Source organism: Sceloporus undulatus, chromosome 6 (assembly GCF_019175285.1).
Source record: "Sceloporus undulatus isolate JIND9_A2432 ecotype Alabama chromosome 6, SceUnd_v1.1, whole genome shotgun sequence".
NCBI lineage: Eukaryota > Metazoa > Chordata > Lepidosauria > Squamata > Phrynosomatidae > Sceloporus > Sceloporus undulatus.
In genome coordinates, this window is record NC_056527.1 from 20,971,677 (window position 1) to 20,991,360 (window position 19,684).

At 39.6% G+C, this 19,684-nt stretch overlaps 1 protein-coding gene across 1 annotated transcript; it reads right to left on the bottom strand.

Moving 5' to 3' along the window:
* Positions 1 to 714: 714 nt before the first annotated feature.
* Positions 715 to 19,109, bottom strand: LOC121934950 (mitochondrial poly(A) polymerase). The gene is made up of 9 exons (XM_042475911.1): positions 18,964 to 19,109; positions 17,821 to 17,993; positions 15,445 to 15,672; positions 13,116 to 13,340; positions 10,034 to 10,245; positions 6,369 to 6,595; positions 6,176 to 6,268; positions 5,583 to 5,656; positions 715 to 3,835 (listed from the first exon to the last, which is right to left on the bottom strand). The coding sequence occupies exons 1-9, from the start codon at positions 19,091 to 19,093 to the stop codon at positions 3,491 to 3,493; spliced, it is 1,707 nt and encodes a 568-aa protein (XP_042331845.1). The 5' UTR covers positions 19,094 to 19,109; the 3' UTR covers positions 715 to 3,490.
* Between the last annotated feature and the right edge of the window lie 575 nt (positions 19,110 to 19,684).

Sequence of the window (19,684 nt, forward strand, 5' to 3'; positions counted from 1 at the left end):
AGACAAAACTATTTAAAAGAAAATTAGATCTCAAATGTTCTGAAAAGTCTACAGCTACATCTTTTTCTCATCTGAAGAAAAAGAGAGCCAATGAAGTTATGATAGTTAAATATAACCAGGCATGTTTATCGCCATAATTTATGGAGCTTCTGTTTTATCAGGAACATGAAGATAATGTTTGACATACGCTTTGTGGATATTAGTCCATATATGGCGCTAACTGTAATCCCTCTGATAAACCGTAAGTAAGATTGAGAAATCATTAAAAGGGAAACTATCTTCTCATAACAAACACAAGAAAGAAAACTATGGCCTGTTACAGACAGGCCAAAATAAAGCTGCTTCGAGTCACTTTGGAGGTATGGTATTTCAATGATGCATGAGTCCTAAGAGTCCAAAAGCCACAGCAAAGCTGTACTCCAGTCCTTAGGACTGGAGCATGGCTTTAGTGCAGCTTTTTGACTCCTAGGACTCATGCATCATTGAAATACCATACCTCCAAAGTGACTCGAAGCAGCTTTATTTTGGCCTGTCTGTAACAGGCCTATGGGTACTCTTTGCAATAACTAAGACTGCAGTCTAATGCTGCAACTTCCTACTTTAAAAAGTTTACTTTCTAATAAATGTTTAATATAATCCAACAGTGCACTTAATGCTAGAAAATCTATCTACAAGAGGATGCCAAAAAATCAACACCAAAAAAACCAAAACAAATTGCAGGTAATAAATTTAGTGGAAGCAGTAATTTCAAACAGTTGCATCCCCACAGATTTGCAGAGGCTAGGCTTGATCCATACCATAGCAAGGCCAACTGATCCATTTCTCTCTGGGAGGATGGTGGCCCAATCTTAGACATCTGGAAAAGAATGAATCTTGTGTGGACAACACACTGTGACTATTTGGAGGCTGCTGCAGACTAAAGTACTGAGTGAAAATTAAGTCATTACATTTATAGCCCAACTTTCTTCTCAAGATAGCACTTAAAAAGCCCAAGTTATTACATAAGGGAAGCAGAAGTTAGATTCCACTGTACTCTTTACTGGGAATGACACTATTTAATCTATCAGTGACCTGAAAAAATGGGGGTTAACAGTGAGGTGGTCTAATTTGAAGATGCCACCATGTCTTACAGGATGGTGAAAATAAAAAGGATTGCTCAGAGTTGTCTTCAAAAATTAAGGAAGGGCACCAGAAGCATCCAGAGAGGCTTAGTGTGAAGTGTAGAGTGATGCACAAGCATGGGGAGAAACTTAATTTGTAGACTGACAGGATCTGAAATGAATAGTGGCTAAGAAAGTTAGAGAGGTGCTCAATAGAAGTATTACCTTAGCATACTACAGTTCTGAAGGCAGCAACATTTGTCTTATCAACTGCCTGGAAAGGGACTAAAACAAACAAGGACCATGAAATAACTTGATACTTCAGTACTGTGTGTGGTTCAGGCCGTTCCGTTGCAAAAAGGCTATCAAAGGGATTAGAAAAGCGAAGGACACCAGAAATGATCCAGAACTGGAGTATGTTCCTTTCAAAGAAAGATAAAAAATATTTTAGTTACCGGTACTGAACTTTGAAAAAGAGAGAGAGGGGGGGGAAATATATATTAACAGAAAGCAATTGCCCCGAAATGGCAAATTGTGTCCCAAGAATTCACTGGTTCTTAAGTCATAACTCCAAAACGGAATCCCAAAGATCTGAAATGAATTAGGTTAGGGAAGACAGCTCTGCATTCAGTACACTGCCCTCTACAGCAAGTAAGTTGAAGATCACATTACTGTACTGCATTTATATAACAAATCAAAGACCCAGGAAATGATATGACTGAAACAGAAAATGTTGAATACACTGGCTGAGATTCTACGTTGTACTGGTGGAGCCATCATGTTTGTGGGAGACAGTGGATGATGCTCCCTCCAGTCAGCTATATTCTTAGTGCACAACAATGGGAGGCTGCTAGGCACAGGCCATTAACTGACTCAATCATAAGGCAGAGACTGCTCCTTCCTCCTTGATCCCTTGAATATGGAATGAACCTGGCTGCATATCCATAGCTGACTAATGGCTAGTGTGTCAGACCTGTACCTGACATCCCTCTGCTGTTGTTGCACAATGAGATAGGAGCCTTGTGGAAGGAGGTTTTAAATCCTATCTCTGAGAAGCACATATATGGGAGTTAACCCGTTATGTCCATATATGTCACCATTAGGACAACATATAAATAGATGCACACTCAAATATTCTAAGAAAAACTAAATACTTAGCTTTCAAGAGGGATTGAAAATCTATTTTGCTCATTATTTCATATTAAGAATGTTCCATCATTCATTAGACAAGGTGCTCACCAGAGTCTGAAAGGCCAAGTCACCATTCATTTATTTCATGTTAGCAAAAATGACTGCTTTCTCAATTGCCCTGTCACAGTTACCTACTTCGATGACAAGAGTGACAGGTCCCCAAAGTAAAAGAAAGGAATAGAAGTGACGTGTAATGGAAGGTTGGAAGAAACCACGACTTTGAAAAACTGTAAGTGCAGCAGTCACATACAAAAAATATAAATCCCAAGACACAAAACGATGACATTTCTGAACACATATACCAGCAGACATATAAAGCTGGGGGTTCAAATCCTAATAACGCTGGATTTTCCTCAGCTCACAATACTGAACTCTCATGTGTAGGAACTCTGTTTGCTGTATGTTGGGAACTTGAAAATAACAAATCTGTGGATCACATCATTAAAAAAATACTTATAATGCAAAGAAAGGTGACATGGCCTGCAATGAAACATTTGAACCAGGCTAATACAAATTCTAGAGAGTGTCAGTAATTCAGATGGTAGAAATGAAGTTTCCCAAATCTTTTATAATTATAGTATCTAGAATAGGAGCAACACAATCAACAGGTAATGCTGTGCTGTTGGTGTTTTTTAAAAAACAAACAACTGAAGCATGAAGGAAACAATGAAAATGCCATTTGCAACATTTGTTCTTGTTCAAAACCTACAGAAATCATTTCTTGTACAGTGTAAAAAATCAAGATGTCCCATGATCACAGCACCACTTGCAACCTCTCTATTTTGCTCATTCTGTTTCACCTTGCATCCTTGATAGCTGTAGGAAACAGTTACAAAATTGGGCACAAGTACTTGATTAATATAATTTGCTGTGCAGACATGTTGGTGGATGTAAGACTGCCCCAGAGAATACTACTGTACAATTTTTATTCCTCTTAGTTAATGGGGATCAGCTTAGATGCTCTCTTCTTAGGTCTGCTGTCCATTCCTTTCTTCCCAGTATCCAATATAAATTTATCCAGTAAGAATCTGGATGTCTTCTATCAGGATCAGAGCAAAGGCAAAGATTAATACCCTGACCCCCAGTTAAGTATTCTTAGGTTGCACTAGTTCTCCAGTTCATACCATGTACAAAACAGGCTACTTGAGAGATGCTGAGCCAATCAATCACCCCTGTAAGTGTCAAGGATGCAGCAACAGCTACCACACCTGAGTGCCAAAGGGCCTTTTCCCAATGTTGGTGTTAATTTTTAAAGAGTCCAACAAGGATTTAATTCTTTCACTGGCTGGTCCCCTCTTCCTTTTTGTACCCTTGCTGGCATTACTTATTCCTGAGGATTGAAGAAGTGCTGCCAGACCCCAGGGCTGAGAACGGCTTGAAGAAGGACCTTCCCCTTCCTTCTGGAGAAGCCAAGCACTCTCTCTGGCCAAGCTGACAAATCTTTCAAGCTGTGTTGCATTTACATTCTTGCTGATATTAAGGCTCTGTTCAAAGGGATTCTGTATATACAGGGCAGATGCTTCTGGCTTGTTTTGCTCTTTCCCCTGCAAATTTCAAAGGGAGAAAAACCAGAATCATTTAACATATGCTCTACATACTGCACAAACCTTTAAAAAACACAGATATGGAAGGTCTACCACAGAGCTTGGGGAAATGACTTTGGGGTCCAGAATTTGCATCTGATGATTCTTGGAGCTGTAGCTCAAAGTTGTCTTACAACAATCCATTTACTTAAGCCAACATTCAGCAGCAATCACTGAAACTGTGATATATGTACAGCGAGCTGCAAGACAGGAATGTTGTTGAGGGTGGCGGAGAGAACACATCTACGAATCAATGATTTGAATGAAAAGGGCAGAGCCCATAAGTAGTGCAAGAACAGCAAGGCAGGGATTTCCAAAAACAAACATACAAGGCAAGACAGATGTTTACTCAGTTTTGACCCATGAAAACTAACAAAGATAAACAACTTAAGAACCTTGATGTTGCTGGACTACAACTCATAGAATCATAGAGTTGGAAGAGACCACAAGGGCCATCCAGTTCAACCCCCTGCCATGCAGGAACCCTCCATCAAAGCATCCCCGACAGATGGCCATCCAGCCTCTGTTTAAAGACCTCCAAGGAAGGAGACTCCACTACACTCTGAGGGAGTGTGTTCCACTGTTGAACAGTCCTTACTGTCAGGAAGTTCTTCCTAATGTTGAGGTGGAATCTCTTTTCTTGTAGCTTGCATCCATTGTTCTCAGTCCTGTTCTCTGGGGCAGCAGAAAACAAGCTTGTTCCCTCCTGAATATGACACCCCTTCAAGTATTTAAACAGAGCTATCATATCATCTCTTAACCTTCTCTTCTCCGGGCTAAACATCCCCAACTCCCTAAGTCATTCCTCATAGGACATGGTTTCCAGAATTCTCATCATCCCTAGTAAGTACAGACAGCGATGAGGTATTATGGGAGCTGGAATCCAAAAATACTTGGAGGAACATAAGTTGCCCACCTCTGCGTTAATAGTCATCTTCTCATCTTTCTTCTGGCCTGGTGCTCCTAAGGACTCTTTGGTTTGCTTTGACCTAAGGGCAGTGGCTTTTAACATGGAGAGAGGACACAGATCCATTTGAGAATCTGATCAAACCTATGGACCCCTTCCCCAGAAAAGTAGCCTTAAACACAGATGTAAGAAAAAACATCTAACAGATGTTTGGTTCATGGATCTTCTGAAATCATGGATCCCTGCACTACAGCTGCTGACCCATGCGGCCATTCAAATTCAACAGATGACAGAGCAGGCAACATTAAAAGGCAATCCTTCCACAAGCACTCAAAAATGCTGAATGCATTCATCCACATGCATTCAGCAAGCTGCCCGTTGTTTTCCTGATGTTGGTTTATTAGATATCATCCCACTTTGAACACTATCTCACCATTTGGTAGTACATTGGACCCTCACCTTACATGGGGGATCCGTTCCGGACACTCACCCACCCCCGCATAAGACGAACTCTGCCTATGCTCAAGCCCCAATATACTGAATGGGGCTCGTGTACATGGCGGCGAGGTGTGAGCGTGCGGCATCTGCACGCACCATTCAAACAATTACAGCGTGGCCTCTGCATAAACTGGAGGCTGTGTATGGTGCGCCCGCATAAGGACCGGGCACGCCATAATAGCAATAGGGCTTCTTGCTCAATATGAGCAATTACAGATGCCAATTTTCCCATCAGGTTTCAGACATTTTCAAGTAGGTGCTTAGGAAAGTAAGAAATTAAGAAAAAGAGAGTTAAACTTTTACCTTCCGGACATTTAGTGAATACTTATTGAAAGCAAAATTTCCAAAATATTCAAAGAAGTCACTCAATAACACATCTGAAAGACAAGGAGGTGACAGGTTAAGAAGAAAGAAATATAATAATAATAATAAATAATAAAAAAATTATTTATGTTTCCCCGCCTCTCCCATTGGATCGAAGCAGGGTTACAGACTAGGTAAAATCCATCATAAACATAGAAATCTTTAAACGAATTACTAACATTAAAATCTCAGCATATCAATAACAATTATCAATTAAATTACCAGTTAACAAAACAATCTGGGAATAGAGCAGCATCTCTTTCAGGGAACATGTCAGTCAGTATATTATATCATATCGTGGTAAGCTTGGCGGAAAAGCTCAGTTTTAATCGCTTTCTTAAATACCTGTAGTGAGGTCGCCAGGCAGATGTCCTCAGGAAGGCTGTTCCACAAACTCGGAGCCCTTATAGAAAAGGCTCTTTGCGAAGTGGAGGCATATTTGGGATTCCTTTTTTCCAATAAATTTGTACCCGATAATAAAAATATAAGGTGTTTTTTTTTCAGAAGAAAATATTTACAAAAGACCTTCTTACCCAATGTTTCTGTGTTTTCTGTAGGCTTAATTTTGTTCAAGTTACTAACAAAGGTACAGTCATAACCTTCAATTATTTGTTTATCTTCCATATCTGAAAAAACAAAAATAAGTTGATTCAAACTACATAAAGCCAGAATCAGCCCTGCACACTCACTACTCTACCTACACAAGTTAATTCAAGTTTCTCTTACCAGCTAGCTCCTTTAGTTGATCTAAGGTTGGAACAATAGCAGGCTGTCTTTTTTGCAGAAAAAACAAAACCATCATTGTTAGAGCAAAATTGGTAATCCAAGGGCCAGGAATGCTACTTGTGATTCCATGGGTCCGTGCCCAGCACCGCACTCCAAACACAAGTGCTCTTACACGTGAGTCGAGGCTGCCATAGATATACAGGAGTTCGGTGCTTCTCATGGCAATTCTGTTGGAACAGAAGAAGATCCAAGGTGGAAAGGTTAAGCATTGCAGAAAATCAGTAATGGATATTAACTATAACACTCTACAGTAAAATGCCCACCCCACCTCCAGAATACTTTAGCACTTCTGCAATAATTTGCAGAACAGTGGTACTCAGACTTTTCACCCTCAAGATCCCATTTCTACATCTAGATGTGGATGTCACACTCCCTCCTCGACACAGTATATGAATAAAAATATTTTACTGAATGTGCATATTCATATTTTAACATTTTATAAGGAAATAACATCATTCAAATTAGAGCAGTTTTATTTGAGTAAAGTCAATGTTCAACTCAACACATGTGTAAGTTCTAGACATAAAAAGTTTGGGAAGAGAAAGAGGATCAGAGCCTCCAAGTCTTGCACACCACCTTGAACAACTCTTGTGCGTACCCTGGGGTTTTCACACCACCATTTGAAAACTATTGCTATAGAGAAAACACCTGAATGTATTAAAATGCTGCTTCTAAATGATTCTCTGGTATAAGTCATTTGAAAGGATAAGAGTAAAACACCATTCAAAAAGAGATATAGTGTCACTTTATGTGAGAATGGAAATCACCAGTATTTCTTGAAAAGCAACTGTAACATCCATGATTTTATATGGTTCAGAGAAAAAAATCTCTCTCTCTATCTCACACACACACACAAACACACACTCTGATTCAAATTAATTCTCATATATATAGACAGTATCTTTCATTTGGCAAAGACATGATACCCTCTAGGAATTTTTCACAATAAGCTTATGTGAAAAGACTTAAGGGTCAGAGGCAGGCGTACCTCAAAAACAAGGACTATTTGTTCAGAGTCTTACTAGAAGCCAAACAGAGAAAAAGCACAAAAAGCAAGTTATGCTCTCACGCCTACAGCTGCCCCCTTTCAGGTCAAAGTTATGAGGAACATGGCAACCAAGGTCATTTTGTGTGGGCGAGGTCTGTTTCATGAATCAATTTCAAATCTTGGTTCTGGGGCAGTCAGTGCAAGTTGCATTGTATTGCTCATTATTTTAAACAAATGGTTACAAATTGTTTCAACAGGGTGAATCTGTAACTGGAGCACTGACTGGTTTGAAGAACCCAAGCAGGCATAAGAAGCTTCTGCCCCATCAGAGGCAACACTAAATTCTTTTAATAGCATTGCTTTCCACCTGAATAGCAAAATAAAGCCCACTGAAATGGTTTTTGTAAGGCTGTCTATTTAAGTAGGGTTGGCTGGTTTAAAGTAGGTTGATTTAAACCATGGTTTAAAAAGGGAGAGGGCCTTATCAGTGGCTGCTCCCAGGCTTTGGAACTCCCTCCCCAAAGAGACCAGAGCAGCCCCAACCCAATCTCCTTTTGATAGCAGCTAAAAACATTCTGTGCCATCAAGCTTTTTGAAACTGATCAGGGTTGGAATTTAAATGCTGTGTAATTCAGATTTTAAGGTTTCTATAAATACATTTTAATTTTTAATGTGCAATGTTTTTAACTGTTTTAATTTGTTTTGTAAACATTGTATCTACATTTTAATGCTTTTGCGTTGTTTCTAAACAACTGTTTTTTAAATTTCTTGTTAGCTGCCTTGTGTCCCTATAATAGGAGAAAGGTGGGATGAGAAGAAGTTGTTGATTAAAAAATAACCACTCCTGGATGTTTCTAATTGATTATTTGTATATTTTTAAAGTCTAATTATTACTAGCATTTCCTAACCCTCTTACTGGAAAAACAATGACTGAATTTAAACATTTTAACTTTAACTTTAACAGTGTATTGGCAGTGGTTCAATGTTGATCTAGTAAGCAATGTCAATTGCTTCTTTTTAATCACTTTATTTTATAGTTCAAGAAATGCCATTCAGAAACAAATTCTTCAATTAACTTTAGTCCAACCAAACAGTTTGCTTTAAAATAGCACTTTTTAAATAACAATTATTACTTAAGCTAGTGGCCACTACATCCTGAACGGCATTTTGCTACTTAATTTTCTGATGCTATCATTTATTGGTGTAGTCATACACATTAATGGTTTTTTAAAAACTGTTTTTTTTTCAACTGTGCTATTAAGAGAGATTATATCCATAACCAATACAGAACTACATTTTGAAAATACAGGTGACAAATGAAATACAAGAAAATCTTGCCACATGCAGTGCTCTGCAGCTGCAGTCAACCTGTCATGCTCTCCTGACATAATGCTCGATTCCACTTCTCCTCCCAGTGTGCACCAGCTTCCTTTTCCTCTCCAGTCAGTTGGCAATCTCTCATCTTCTGCAAACCTTGGGATTCCCCCAAGCTTGCTTTTTATTTTCTTCTGAGTCTTTATTATATAGTTTTGGCTTAGATAAGTAATGTTATAAATGCAAGAGCACTGGAAATAGAGGCAATGATGACTGGGAGAGACATAAGCTTTACAAGAAGTAGAGGGCTGTTCCCTAAATTTAACAATAAGCCCAAAGAGAGGGAAGTGATTAAAGCCATCCAAAATAGTAAGCTTCATTGAGGACTGGAAGAGGGTCCAGAGCTGACCAGATGGAAAAACAGTACCTGTCGATTGACAAAGGAAAAGCTTGTGAATCTCTAAAAAAGCGTGTATCTGGTCAAATCTATTCATTAAAAAATAGCAATGTTCATACTATGAATGTCTTCCCAATGAATGTAATTGGCAAATGGAAGTTGAAAGCAATTAATTCCATACAAAGAGGAAACAAGGCTGCTATTCCTAAGAACTGTGCTCCCCCTACTGCCCGCTTTTCCTTAATGCTCCAACTCAACTGTACAAGGGATTGGGCTTGTAGGATTTCCTGAAGTATGGCTTTTTTTAGTATTAGAATCCAATGCAAAACAGTGTTTGCAGGGTAGAGCAAGCTACCATTGTCTGTACTACAATTTCCAGAATCCCCAAACAAGCTTGGCCACAGCCATCAGTCTTCAGAGAACTCCTCGTCACAGCACAGCAGTACAATGAAATGGCTTCCATGTATAAAAACAAATCTATATTTGAATAAGTACAGATAAAGTAATCTAACCACTTATGTTACTGATGGGATGAGTTAAGGAAACAAATATTATCCTTGTTGCTATTACATTGTCTTACTGCAAATCATCCATCAATCTGTAAGTAGATCCTGACCTACCTTTTGCACACTCAGGCTCTACAGCAGCTCCAAGGTATACTGCTGACCTGGAAAGGCCTACACAATCACTCCACAAACCAGGATGGTGTGATGTAACAGAGGGCACAATTAAATGCAGTACTGGGTTGGGAAAATCTGGGTTCAAGCCTCTGATCTGCTGTTAAGCTTCAACTGGATAATCCTGGTTATCATCTCTCAGCCTTACCTACCTCAGAGAGCTGACCTCCTTGGAAAAGGAATATGACCTAAACATGTTTTTAAAATCAATCAATCAATCAAAGCTTACCTATTGTTAGCTGTCAAGTCACACTGAAATCCTGAAGGCTGATGGGAAAATTTCACCAATGGGCAGCGAGCATTAAGTATTTTTTGCACACTAACACACCCAGGGCCAAAGTTATCAATAAATTCACCAATCACAGACAGGATTCTTTGTGTTGCTATTCGTTGAGAAGGGACTCTCTTCATTTGATACTCAATGTTAAAAGGACCTGTTTTCTAACACAAAAGAGAAAGGAGTAAGTCACTAATTCAAGAGTAGAACAAGCCCCTGCCCCAAACAGTTTCCTCAGGAACTGAAAAGGGGAGGGGATTCTTTTTTAAGATAGGAGCCCATTCAATCTAGACAAAGCTGGGCTCAAAATATATTTATTTTATCTGTTACATTTGTATCCTGCTTCTCCTCCAATCACCTCAAGGAGTTCAAATCATTCGTTCCTCTCTATCTTATAACCCTGTTGTCAGGCTCCAAGAGAGTCACTTGCCTAGTGTCAATAATTAAGACTATTCCATCGACATTTTTATTAGACTTTATTACATTGTAATTGTAATTGTTTTGTTTTATTTATTTATTTCCTGCCTTCCCCTCAAAATTGGGACACAAAGCACCTCACAATTCAAAAGAATAAAAACATATATTAAAATAGAATTAAATTATTTGTAGTATTAAAAGTATTCACATTCCAATAAAAGAATAAAATTCAATTTAAAAGTTTTTAAAGTTTTTAAAACAGTTCAGTTAAAACTAAACAAAACAAAATAGCTACTAGCCTGTTCTTTTAAAACTTTCTGTTTTAAAACCCTATCTGAATAAAAAGGTTTTAGTCTGCCAATGGAAAGACAAGGAGAGGGCCAATCCAGCCTCCTTGGGAAGGGAGCTCCAGTCTCTAGGAGCAGCCACCAAGAAGGCCCTCTCTCAAGTCTGTAGCTGTGCTTCTGATGGTGGTGGGACAGAGAGAAGGGCCTCTCCTGATTATCTCAGAGCCTGGGATGGCTCATACAGGGAGATATGGTCTGTTTAAGTAAGCTACATCGATACATTTCTATGTTTCCTGGAATATTCCACAACTATTACTGAACTTCTAAATGCAATGGATTTACTACAGTCCTTCAATGCCTATATATATGTACACGTGTGTGTGTGTGTGTATATATAATAGTTCAGCCTTCCCCAACAGACCTGCTGAACTGCAATTCCCATTCCTCCAGCTTACTACCTGAAGATTATGGAATTTCAATATACACACATTTTGGCATCAATTTCTCACTTAGACTAAAAGTAGTCCCTTCCCTTTGTACATTACAGGGCTGCTGCTGCAGTTTACATGTGATGGACCTATGTATACTAGTCTACATAAAGAGCCTAGAACACTTTCAAAGAGGGGTTATATGTTGAACATAGGCACCTAACAATATGAAGAATATCTTTGTTCCCAACAAGAAAATGACATAATTGTGGAGGGGGAGTAAGCTTGGAAAATTCAGGGAGTGTATACTTCCATTTCAAGTTCCTACAGTCATTCTTTTTTTAAAAAAATATTTTCAGATATCTCTCCACTCCTCCTAGATATGTACTACAAGCCAGTTGTCAAACCCATTCTTTACGAGCACCATGCAAATAAACAGTGCTACTGAAACAGCAAGCTAGAGCTTAAATTTAGATGTATATGTATCTGTCTCCCAATGGTAGCTATGGAAGAGTATTTCAAATACATGGGCTGCCTTGCCCAGTGATATTTGACAACTCTAGAGGAAGGAGAAACGGAGGAATTGGACTTGTAAACCTAATGTCCACAAAGTAATAAGCAAATTAGGTACCGATAGTCCAGGTAGTCACAGAGTGGGATATATTTTCTCTAACTGGACAAACTTATCTCAAAAGGCCACGTATGCTAAGTGTGGTATTATGACTCACATTTCAGCTTTCTGATGCTAATTCAACAAATGTTGCAGCATGAAAGACAAAAGAGCTCCACATAGATCACTTCCTTTCCTTATGAAATCTAAGCTGTGTGTGTGCTGACCAATGCAATCTTGTTAGTCATGTAAACAAGGTTGTATGACATAAACCATTTCCTTCTCACAGTTGGGAAAACCCAAACTTTCACCAGCAAAGTTTTTTTCCCCTTATCTACCAATCTGACTTAGTTTACCGCTGAGTCCAAATGAAGCTCTCTTGGCCAAAATTACTGACAGAGTAGGTGTTTACAACATCAGATCACTTTTTCAGCAGCAGTGCTCTTAAGTTTTTTTTAAATATCTATCCACACATAAATGTGTGTGCGTATACACACATATATGTGTTACATTTACAGCTCATTTGCACTGCAGAAATAATGCAGATTGACAGCACTTTAACTTGCCATGGCTCTATCGTGTGGAATCTTGAGATTTGTAGTTTGTTGTGGGACCAGAGCACTCTGACACAGAAGACTAAATAGTTCACAAAACCACAAATCCCAGAATTCCATAGCATTGAGCCATAGCAGATAAGCAGTGTCAAACTGCATTATTTCTGCAGTGCGGATGCAGCTTTTGTTTCAAGGTAGGGTCAGGCTGAGAGTAACCAAAGTTACAAAGGCTTAATGTGGTTCTGAATCTGGGTCTCCCAAATTGGGATTTAGAGGCTAAGAATCTTTTTCCAGCTTTCTCTATCCCCATCCTCCTCTCAGCAACTCTGAAGGATTATAAAATTATCTGAAGCAATATGTAGTGCAGGGCAAGGAATTGCAGTAGGGAAGAGGTTAAGTAAGTGGAAACAAACTATGAATCTTTCGATTTTGGTCCTTTTATGTTAGCGATATGCTGCTATTGTAAAATGATTAAGAAAAAAGGCAGCCTGCTTCATCAGGTAAAAGAATGAGAAATCAAAACTAAAATAACCAGTAAACAAAATGATCAAAAAGCAATCAGGATTTGAAACTGACTTTAGAGTAGCATACTATAATGACAATTGTAATTTTTTGGTTGTTCTGTATTTTAGAACTGCTTGTCATTCTACAGGGATAGGAAATGTGTAGCCCAAAAGACAGGGTTAGATTTCAGCTTCCATAGCCCAGTGGAAGATGTCATTAAGAAAAAAACTTTACCCTTCTGGCTGCATTTTTCCTGATGTCATCCAAGTCCAGAAACATGTCTAAATCACATCCTAGTTTACCAAAGGTGTTCACAGATGAGCCGAAAGGTTTCACAATGCAATCTGGAAAGTAAGCCCCAGCAATGTCTTGAATTAAAGAACAAGCCAAAAACCGAAGTTTAGTGTTTTCTTCTGTCAGCTGATACTTCTCTGTGAGCATTTGCAACTGGTCACTCACCTGGATAGTGAAAGCAAGGGGGGGGGCAGTCTTAAATGATGTGGGTTTTCAGCATCTATTATCTATCACTTAAGCTTAAAATCATGTGTATGTCTACAATACAGAACTTTACAACATAATTTTACAACATGCAACAAACTAAGATTAACCTTTTCAGCAGCCTTAATTTCAAAATGCACCCCTAAACCATCTTATATAAACTACTTGAAAGCTTTAACATATAGGAGAAATACACATGAAAAAAAGACAACAGTCTCTGCACTGGCTGCACTGAGAACCTTGGATATTGATTCAATGGAACTTTCTGAAAAAGCACAGATACCTTCTAGTCAAAGCAGTTTCTACATGTTCAGACTTGGAAAAAAAATCTATTGAGAGTGAATAAGCAATCAATGGAGCTGATATAGATGTGTAAACTAGAGCAAATGTTTTACCTCCATCAGCATATGGACTGAGTTCTGCACCTGCTAAAGCTTCCAACCATCTTAACACTCAGCTCCACAGGCAGCACACTATAACAGTCTAGTTACCTGGATATAACGAGGACATAGATAACTGAGCAAAGATCTGTCATGTCATGGTGGGATAGAGCTGGCATATCAGCTTCAGTTGACCAAAAATGCTCCTACTCACCACCACACTCGGGAAGATCTCCAAGGCAGGAACCTGGCCTTCAGAGAGAGTGCAGTCCTATCTAGAACCAAACACCAGTGTAATCTGCTTTCCCTACGCACAGTATCTTGGCCTTCCCTGGATTGTCTCAGCTTGTTCACAATTCCAAGCTGACCTATTCAACAGTGTCAATGTCTTCCTGGGATTGGATGAAAATGAGAGTTATGTGTCATCTACATATTGATAGCCCTCTAAGCAAAACCTCTGGATGACTCCACTCTGAGGTTTCACAGACAGGTTAAGCAGCATGATGGACAGAACAGAATCTCATAAGGTAGAACAAAATTTTCCCAGCAGTATTGAAAACATCATGCTAGAAAGAGAAGCCAGTATGAAACTGTACTTCCTAACCCTACCCCAGTAAAGTGATTCTGAAGGATATTATTGGTGGTAGTTACAGAAGTTTCTTTGTATTGACAGGGGAAGAACAGCCAAGATTTGCAAGATGACCAGAATGAACTATGCACTGCATATCAATTTTACTAGTGTACCACTCTCAGAAAAAACAAAACTTCTTATCTTATTAAAATCAATTTGATGTGAACTTCATGATTCACAGATATCTTGCATTAATGGCTCCACAAAAGGGGAAGTTTAAACAAATATGTACTCCATGGTGAGTGTGGCATAGCCTTCTGGCAAGTAAAATCTTTCTTCCCAGTTCTGCAGATGAAAAGTTAAGGAACCGTCCCAGCATCTTTTGGAAATCCTACCCCTATTCAGCTCATAGTTTAGAGGAAAAAAAAAAGGGGGGGGGTTTGGGAGGAAGTTTGGAAACATGCTTCCAATTTCTCTCCCCTTTCTGTGCTGTGAACATCAATTCTACTAAGCCTATCAATGCCAGAAGCGCACATATTCCTTGTCCCTTTTTTCTACTGGGGAAAAAATGCAAGAGTGGAGGACTCAGAACAAGGCCTCTGCCCCACTGAAATGAGCAGCATCCAAAGCCCTCAAAGTCATGCCAAATTATGGAGAGGAATATAGAATGGAAGAGACAAATTCTTCCACCCTTAGAAAGTGCTTCAAATTCATTTGCAGAGTTGATACTACAATGATACACTCTTGCCTTGTTTTTCTTGCAGAGGAGGTAAAACAATTCCTTTGCTGTTGAGAAAAAGTATTTTTCTTCATTCACCTGACAGAAAGAAATAACCTAGAGAACACAACATTCGTCTTGCTACCAAGAAAAGTCAAAACTGTGGGCCGCCTACATAAGGCTACAGTAATTTCCCAAAGAACATTATGAGAAGTATTTAATTGTTGACTACATGAAATAAATGCACACACACAAACAACTTTTCTGATCAGTATTGCTGAGGGAACAACTTTAAGACAATTTTCACCTATATGTCCAACAGGAAAAAATAAAAATAAAAATAAAGCTGTACATTTCTTATAAAAAGATTATGAAAGAAACTAAGCATGAACTTACACTGTCAGAATTACAAAGTGCATTCATCAGCTCTCCAACTGGAACAGTGGTCTGTTTATGGAAGTGAATCTTTTCAGAAGCTTGGCTTGGTGGATTTTTCAATGTTAAGGTTAAAATTCTAGATTTAAATGGAATGGGACAGTCATCCTCAAACTGTGGAGTACCAGTGGCCTCCTGCAGCGAAGCTATACTGTCCAAACCAGAAAATTCTATAACCGCATACACACCCTGAAGCAAAACAAAAAGAAAAGAAATGTAAAATTTACATAGTACCTATAACAGATTATACCCAAAATAGGTGAGATATTCAGGTTTCTTTTTTTTAAAGATAATAGTTGTGATATGCAGAAAACACAATTAACAGCTACAATCAATTTTTTTTGAAAGAGATCTGAGAAGCATACTTAATGATCTATCATGTAAACTCACAATAATCTGCTGAAGTAGGAAAGGCTAAGAAACAGAGATCGCCTAGTAGTGAGTTTCATGACTAAATGGGGTTTTCCTCAGATATTCCTGGTTCAAGACTATAGTCTGCACTAAACTTGCACTAGTCTTTTCAGGCTTTGCTTAGATAAATACTTAGTTAATCTAGATGGAGTCAATCCCCAAGACAAAATCGACTGATGACTTGCATCCAAAGAGTCAAAACATTGAATTCAGACCTTGTTGCACTTATTATTATATTATTAACCTTTATTTATAAAGCGCTGTAAATTTACACAGCACTGTACATACAATCTTTTTAATTGGACGGTTCCCTGCCCTCAGACTTAGAATAGACTTATGAAAAGAGTATTTTAAAACTATAATCCCACTCACTTTCTCAGTGTGTGTAATATTTTACATATCAAAACTGCCTTGGAAATCTTCTTACAAGACTGAAAAAGCAATATAAAATAATCTTAAATAATATCTGGCCTTTCATAAATTCTATGTGAGATAAAGCAAGTAAAATTATATGTAAAAATTGAAAGAGATGTCACCAAAATCTAAAAACTGTATACTCTTAGTCTGAATCTTCTTTCCTACAATATGAATGTGGTATCCATAATAATTCTATGAAATATCAGTCCTACAGATCCTGATGGACAAATACCAGCCCTATTCACCAGTGGCTATGATTACTATGGCTGCTGGGACATGCAGTCCAATGGAATCTGGAGGGGTTCATTTCTCACAATAATTTTAAATTTTAAAATGGGTGCTGCATTTTAAAAAAATAGTTGGTTTACACTAATCCTTTGGTCAGGCCCCACCTGGAATACTGTGTCCAGGTCTGGGCACCACAATTAAAAAAAGGTGTTGAGAAACTGGAGCATGTCCAAAGGAGGGCAACTGAAATGGTGAAGGGTCTGGAAACCATGCCCTATGAGAAATGTCTTAAGGAGCTGGGGATGTTTAACCAAAAAAAGAGAAGGTTAAGAGGTGATATGATAGCCCTGTTTAAATATTTGGAGGGATGTCATATTGAGGAGGGAGCAAGCTTGTTTTCTGCTGCTCCAGAGAACAGGACCCGGAACAATGGATGTAAGCTACAGGAAAAGAGATTCCACCTCAACATTAGGAAGAACTTCCTGACAGTAAGGGCTGTTCGACAGTGGAACAGAGTGTAGTGGAGTCTCCTTCCTTGGAGGTCTTTAAACAGAGGCTGGATGGCCATCTGTCGGGGATGCTTTGATTTAGATTTTCTGCACGGCAGGGGATTGGACTGGATGGCTCTTGAGGTCTCTTCCAACTCTACAATTCTATGATTCTACTTCTCACTGGCCAAGTAACTTCTCATATTTGTGTTATCACAGCCTGCAGCAATGAACAACTGCAAACTCTGCAAAGCCACTTGTAATCCAGACAATGTATTTTTCATTTACAATAAAGAGTTAAGGTATATTTGCTTTGCTAATTTACACAAACAACCAAAAAGAGATTGATTGTTACACAGAGAAAGTGGAGGGATTATATGTTGTCACGTTTTCTTATTGGGGTAGCAGGCTGAGATCTATGATCACCTTTCAAACACTATAGTCTTCCTTTTGGATGCCACAACAACAGAAAGGAATGCATCACTATGCACCAGCATTAAAACAGCTGTAGAAGTCATCATGGTAGACAACTTTGCAGTTAAGTGACTTGCCTATATCAACAATGTTTTGTAGGATGGGAAACATAACAAGTCATCAGTTGTACCTATCTAATTTCATTTAAACATCTCTCAGTAAAGCATGAAACTAAAAACAATAATGTTTTTTATCCCATCCATATAACTACAAACAGCAGGATACAAACAGGTTCTTTTAAGACCAGCCACAGATTATTATTTATGTTGCTTGATTTACTGATGGCTAGATTTGGGTTTTTAACCTTCCAAATACTTACATGAGTTTCATAGAAAAAATGATTCCTAATAGTTCCATGAGATGACAAATACTTGAGAAGTTTCTTCTCACTGATTTTGGAAGGACAGTTAATTAACACGGTCCTTTGCGCTTGTTCTTGTCTTTCTGCCAGGACTTCACTGAACGTCTTCTTTCTGGTGCCAGTTTCAACATCTAGGAGGCAGGAGAATAAAGATTTAGGCAAATCTGGTTGCATGAGCTTTCCAGTCTGGCAAGAACACATTGAATTTGTATGTGTGTGTGTGTAAAATGTCAACAATAGCAGATAACTCTTGAGAGCTAGATTAGGGACCATGCGGCCCCAAGTCTTTTTTTGTGGTCTCCCTCAGGGTCGCCATAAATCGGAAATGACCCCAAGGCAACAACAACAACAACAAATTACACTCATCCCTCCATATTTGCTAGAGTTAGGGGCACAGGACCCCCGTGAATATGGAAAAACCACAAATAACAAAAACACAATGTTTTTATCTGAGAGGATAGCTCTCTGGGAATCTCTAGGTCCTTTGGTACAACGTCCGACAGACACTGGCCATAGGACTGCACTGGAGCAGCTACAAAGGGCTAGTAGAGCGTTCTCTCTAGGGATCTCTAGGTCTTTCAATGCAACATTTAGTTAAAGTTGACCATAGAGTTTCCCTGGAGGACCTAGAAGCTCCTAGAGAGAACATATCAATCAAATCCGTGAATAATCATATCCACAAATATCAAAGCCGCAAATAGGGAGGGATGAATGTACAGACCCCCAGAAACAGACCTTTGGGACTACAACTCCCAGCATCTGGCCACTAGGATACTAGGAGCTGTAGTTCCAAAAATGCTTCGCTAAATATAGCGTCTATTACTAAAGCCCCCGGAGCCAGGGCAGTGGCTTGAGTCTTAGACTCTGGAGACCAGGGTTCGAATTCCGGTTGGGCAAGGAGTCACACTCTCTCAGCCTCCTCGGGGGACGAAGGCAATGGCAAACCTCCCCTGGACAAGCCTTGCCAAGAAAGCCCCAGGACGGCTTCGCTTTAGGGTCAGAGACCACTTGAAGGCGCGCAGCAAGACATGGCTACATTCGCCCTGTCCCCCCAGACGCTCTTGAAGACCACCATTTCCAGGCTTAAGGCTGCTCTCATACCAGGCTCGCTGCCTGGGGCCTGCCGTTCTCTCAGCGCTTCCGTGGAGTTGAACCGCAGCTCAGCCCGGCGTGAAAAGCACAACCTCCGGCAGAAGCGAGGCAAAGGACAGCGCGCTATGGGGGCCGCCATGACAGGGAAAAGGTGGCCGGGCTTCACTGCGCCTGCGCGGCGGTGACGTATCTGTACGGAATGGTGCGAGGTGAGAGACCGCTACGGGGTCCGCCATGTCTGAAGCGGGTGGATGGGGTTCAGCGCGCCTGCGCGGCGATGACGTAACCGCCCCCGGAATGGTACGGCGCGAGGGTCTTTTATTCCTCAAGAAACCGCGAACGCTGTTCCTCAATGAGTGGCTCAAGGAATATGTTGAGTGACTGGACTGAAAAGAAGAAGAACAAGGAGTTCCTGGTTCCCACGAATTTAAGGCGCCTCTGCACTGTAGAAATAACGGGATTTGTAGTTTTGTGAGGCACCAGCATTCTTGGGCAGAGGAAGCTGAAGGCCTTGTAAAACTACAAATCCCAGGGTTCCATAGGATGGCACTAGAGCACTTAAAGTGGGGTCAAACTATATTATCTTTACAGTGAGGAACTGTAGATACGCCCAGGCTGCATCTACACTGCATAAATAATGCAGTTTGACATCACTTTAAATGCCACAGCTCAGTGCTGTGGACTCCTGGGATATGCAGTTTGCTGTGGTGACCAGATGTTCTAATAACTT